This window comes from Magallana gigas, chromosome 4 (assembly GCF_963853765.1).
Source record: "Magallana gigas chromosome 4, xbMagGiga1.1, whole genome shotgun sequence".
Lineage (NCBI taxonomy): Eukaryota > Metazoa > Mollusca > Bivalvia > Ostreida > Ostreidae > Magallana > Magallana gigas.
Window position 1 is genome coordinate 27985317 of NC_088856.1, and position 5753 is coordinate 27991069.

Consider the following 5753-nt stretch of genomic DNA (forward strand, 5'->3'; position numbering starts at 1 on the left):
GGCGGACAATTTAGATTATTTTTATGTATTTACTTAGCAAAATGGTTTAGTGTAATTTGTCATTTTTTATCTTAAAATTATGTTAACAATTTCTAACTATACCTTTAATATTACTCGTCAATATTGTCAGTATTTTATTGTAAACGTGTGTATTGATTTTGTCTAAAATATGTGTCATTTTATTTGTTCATTTGTTTTTTATCCTCATCTGAGAGGTATGTCCTGAAAAAAGTATAAACCAGTACACAATGATTAAAAAATAGCATAGGCCAAGAATATTAAATAATGATTAACAATAAATGATGTATGATGTTGACTTTCAAAATCATTTATTAAACGTTTAATTACTATTAATGCCCCAAGAATGAAAGAAACAAAGTATATACGATACGATATAATCTGCATAATTAAAAATGCATGCATATTTCATGAATCCAATAGCTCTAAAGAAAACAGTATATAGCATTTTTTATGTATGAGATGGTTTTATTTTCTTCTGAACAATATTCATCGTCCATTTAAATCATTCAAAAGAATTGAAAGATAAAATTTATTTTTGATTTGAAATCATAAATGCATAGATATTTTTTGTTTTAATGTTAGAGAACTGCATACTGTGGAATCATTTGTATTCTTGAGGGCCAATTTACGTAAATTGTGGGTTTTTTTACTTATTTGTCGGGATGTAATTTCGTGAATGTGTCTGTTTTCAGTTTCAGAAAGAAAACAAACTCTCTTCAAATTTGTTTTCGTGAAGGATGTAAATTCTTTGGAGAAAGCTACCCACGAATACCACAAAAAGTGGGCCATTACGAATTCCAATAATTCCACAGTGTACAAACGAAAAAAATAAAATAAAGATGTAATATAATTGCGTAGTTTAGCATGTAAATTTCTGCAAACGAGCTTTGCGTTTTTGTACAATGTTTGCTACCATCATATTTGTATGGAACCACGAATGAAAGCATTTATAGTGAATACAAACTATCGTCAAGCGCAGACTTACCTCATCTTTATAAAACTAATTTGAATTTGAACAAATTATTTGATGATTAAGTCAATGGCATCAATCAACACAGACTGTTTAACAGGTACATATATCATATTTACTAGTTACTGGTCAGCAATAATCAAATTATACAAAAGGCCCAAGGGCCACATCGCTCACCTGAGCAACAATTGCATCTTCACTCCCACAACGATTTCGACCCTTCATTTTAACAAATTTGAATCTCCTTTACCTAGTGATGCTTTGTCATAAGTTTGGGTGAAATTAGCCCAGTGGTTCTGGAGGAGTCGAAATGTAAAAGGTTTATGAATGGATGGACAGACATACAGACTAACGCTGGACAAAAAGTGATTAAAAAAGCTCACTTGAACTTTCAGCTCAGTTGAGCTAAAACAAAATTATAATGGATATTCAAATAAATAGATCTAACTGCATTGTATAGAATTCTAATATCAAATATATAAGATAAAATGTCACATTTGTTTGATTTACGTACAGTACAAATTTACAAACCAATGGTGCTTATTTTAAATATTTGATTTTCTTTACATTGCCTTTGTAACACTCGCACACAAACATATTGTCATTATTGTCCACATATAAACCTTGAGGATTCTTCAGATCACAGTTATCAATGTAACGAAGAAACTGTCCATTTCTGATCCAGAATGTGGACACAATGGTTGTCTCTATCTGCTATCAGGATACAACTCTGACTGTCTGTTTTGATACCACAAGGTTTAAACGTTTCGTTCTTGGTAACTGAGGGGTGACCGGTGTATCTCCATCTGAGTTTCCCTTCCTGATTAACAGTTACTACTGAACGAACTTCCAAGTCAGCTACACATATATCATAGTTTCCATTCTCAGTGATGTATTTAATTATAGTATTCCCTGAGTACAGAGGTTTACCTTCAGCATCAAATTGAATTGTTTGTTTCACAGTAGATCCCGAGTAGCGGACAACTTTGGATTGAGCTCCAAAAGTACTATTGTACATGGTAACCAAAAGATCACCATTAGAGGTGACACACATCTTACTAATCTTCCAATTTTGTAATCTGATCAACTCCTTTGTCTCTCTATGTTTTACTTTATTCACAGTCACTGTTTTACCATCACAGTACAGTATATTCCCTTCACTGTCTTCAGCTATATCAGAAGGCCAATCTCCTGATTTAGTTTTGATTGTCTGGAGGAGTGAACCTTTGACATCAAAGCATTTAATTTCATTGTTCCATCCACTGGTCCATATTCTGTCTTTATGCAGACATGTAACACTGCATAGTATGTTGTGCCCAGTCTGTATTGTGGAAAGAAGCTCTGGTTCATCCAGTAGTTCTCTGACGGATGTGTTTGTTTGATTTGGTGACAAGACATTTTCTTCGGCGGCAGTAGATAAGGGACTGATCTGTCCAAACAAACCATATAACTTTTCACGGTCTATTGGTTTTGGAATGAATGTTGGCACTGATACCTTAACCTTGGGTGGTAGCTTGCTGAATTCTTCGATCTTGGAGCTGTATTCAATGGTTGGAGATACTTCAGTAGATTCCTTGATTTCTTCCATAGCACGTAAAACTTTATTTATGAGAGACTGTATCTGTTTGATTTCATTCAAATGTTTCTTTAAAATGTCTATGTGTTTTGCTTTTATCTCGCTAATTTCGATTTTTACTTTGTTGATAACGATGTTGATTTCTCTGTGCCAGTCCTCTCCTTGTTTGGAAATTACTGATGTAAGTTTTTCATATTCTCCATCTAGGTTGGCAAGCTGGTTTTCCAGCTCAAGGGTAATTTCTTTATATTTTGGGGAAATGTGATTTTCTAACTCTTTTGTATCTTTTTCAATAATATTCTTTTTTGTCTTGTAAACCTCTGTGACTTCGACAAAGCTATGTCCCTTGTGCTGATCAGATGCCATACAGGAAGAGCAGACAAAGCTGCTGCATTCCTTGCATTGCAATTCGCAGTTTTTCTGTGGATGTTTACCACAATTCGGATAAATAAGGGTCGATCTTCGTTCCTGAAAACGAACTATTTTATGTTTGTCATATCCATCTGAGATGTGTTTACCTATACAAGGTACGCATAGGTTGACATGACAAAAGTCACAGTAGCTGTGTACTATGGCGGTCTCACAAAGGTCACATCGGTGCACATCCTGGGCACTATGACGGGGGTCCATGCTTTTCTACAAAAAATAGCAAACACTTTATATTTGTCTACTTATATATTTGTGTAAACGATGTCCGTTAAAAAGATGACTGTATATTAAACATGTTAAAAGTATAAAAAATGGACAGCACGTAATCGATTTATTTTCCTTTTTTTCTTTCTTATGAAGGTGGGGGCGGTACAACAATGTTCTGTTCAGAAGTGAAAGTAGGAATGTAATATTTACGTAAATATTTATTTCATTAAAGTTACATCTAAAAAATGAAACTTAAGTAGTAGTTTCCATCAATATAGCAATCTAACAGCCATCAATAAGGCACATACCGTGTTTATTCTTATACCCTGTACTCTAACATGGCCGCAGTGAGCTTTTGTGGTCACCTGACAGCGTTAAATTATTTAGAGTTACTTCCCGTGCCTCGTACTTGATATAACCCTGGAATTAAGACATATATTTCTAAGCAAGAATATGAATGTGTTAACTTTTTAACTTGATATCATATAAATATATATACATTTGGAAAGAGTTCAGAGGGAGAGGGAGGCTTTTAACAGTTAATGGGGCTATCTTTGTTTGTTCTTATTTAGTAATTAATCATTGAATATAATGTAATTACTAGTAAGAAGGCATATGACCAAACGAGTCATGCAAGTTTTTTTTATCATTTGAAACAAAGCAAAGACTTGTTAATAGTAAAGTAATAATAGGTTAACCAAAATCACTGATAAGCAGTACATGTAAAATAATTTGGTATAAATGTCAGATTGTAAAAAAAAACCACCATGTACATGTATATGAAAGTGGAAGATTCAGAAGATGGAACAGGAGAAGTGAGAAACACATTATAGCTATCAAAGGTGTTCTTTTTTTTTTGTTCAAAGGAGAGTTTCCGTCTGCCACTTGGGATGATGGACGGGAAGTTTTTTAAATAAAACATGTATACTAGCAACCTTGTTTTTGTTAATCCATGAAAACACATAAAAACTATCTTGAAAATTAACAAACATGGAAAAATAAAACATGGAGTTTTGCACTTTTTCAATATCAGTTATGACCATTATGTTTTTGATTGAATTATAGGTTTCATAGTCCATTTTACCGACACGTTAAACAGAGTAAAGAAGCTTTCATTAAATTCTTAAGTTTATTTAAAAAAAATTCTAAACGAAAACCCACTTGTGGTTTATTACTGATAAAGTAAAGACACGGAACACATGGAAATGGAACCTGACTAGCAAAACCCCCACAACGTCATGATGGAAACTAAGTTTAATTCGGCTTTAATTCCCATTCCATCCATCTATTCGGTCTCCGATGACCATCTTCTATTTGTTCCCATCCTTGTCAGTCTGTCAATTCTTTCTTTCCTTGCCAAATCTTTGAAGGTTAATGGTCTACCTCTCCTTCTCGACGTCGCCATTGTTGTTGATGGACCGAGATGAATGTCACGTGACCCATTTAAGGCGGGGTTACTAAGTACATAAGGTGGCTCTATACACCACTTTTTGATGACGCAGTACCCAAAAAGTTAATCTGAAAGCATGTAATTCCGGTACCGGCTGATTTAAACTGAGGCTAATTGTATGGGGCTCGCTTTAGTTAAAATGAAATAAAATTTGCTAAAAAAAATAGATTTAATTTGTTAATTGGAAAATTCATTATTTACGCGTAAAGTGAATGGTATGTGACACATTCAGGTTGTGTCGTATTATTTATCTAAATAAACAATAAAATCAAGTTTAATTTTATAAATAGTTTCTTTCCCAACATTATCATGTTACAGCTAAGTGCAGTGGGTTAGAGGGTTCACTGCAGACTTGAAAGTCATGAGTACGAATCCCGCTGGAGATTTTTAAAAGTTTACCTTTCCAAAATTTTCTAAAACGTATTTTTTACAGTGAAAGAAAATTTCAAACCAGTAAAATGATTCCAATTATAATGTACTTTAACCCACATTATTATCGACAGATGTTCCTTACCACCTTAAGGGGATGGTAGGGTGGCTTTGAATTTCTCCCAGGTTGGGATACATAAATACCATTAGTTATAATTCCCCCCTTATTTATTTGACTTAGTTTGACATACTTATGTATGTATTCATCATTTCAACACAATATTTAGGAAATTTTCTTCAACTCAGAAATTAATCAAAGTACTGAAAGTACTGTTAGACGGTGGCGTCGTTTGAAAGTGGCATATTACATGCATGATAATTATTGTTGTCGAAAACCCGCGGCCAGTATCGCATATATGTATTAGTACTTGCCGCTTACTCATACAACTGGTCGTGAGTTTCCTACATGGATAGTTCTGTGGAAATCGTAGTTGTGATCTCAATCCAAACTTTACAAATGCTGTGTCTTTTGGCCGTCATCTTTTGGGGAAAACCCATATATTTATCACAGTAGCCTTTGTAGTATAGAATTTTGTATCTATATTTTGTATCTATATGATTGTGTCTACATCACTAGACATTAAAAATCCGTTTTAGGTAATACAAGTATGTATTTTGATTGCCCCAGAATGACTCATTAAATATGCGGGTTGCCACCACATACAGTATTG

General features: G+C 33.7%; 1 protein-coding gene across 1 annotated transcript; it reads right to left on the reverse strand.

The window, feature by feature from the left end:
- Positions 1–419: 419 nt before the first annotated feature.
- LOC117682189 (uncharacterized) lies at positions 420–3565 on the reverse strand. Its single transcript, XM_034449295.2, has 2 exons — positions 3512–3565; positions 420–3203 (listed from the first exon to the last, which is right to left on the reverse strand). The coding sequence occupies exon 2, from the start codon at positions 3195–3197 to the stop codon at positions 1641–1643; it is 1557 nt and encodes a 518-aa protein (XP_034305186.2). The 5' UTR covers positions 3198–3203; positions 3512–3565; the 3' UTR covers positions 420–1640.
- Positions 3566–5753: the final 2188 nt, after the last annotated feature.

Excerpts from the sequence above, each read along its gene's own strand:
- LOC117682189 (XM_034449295.2), bottom strand. The coding sequence starts at position 3,197 with ATGGACCCCCGTCATAGTGCCCAGGATGTGCACCGATGTGACCTTTGT.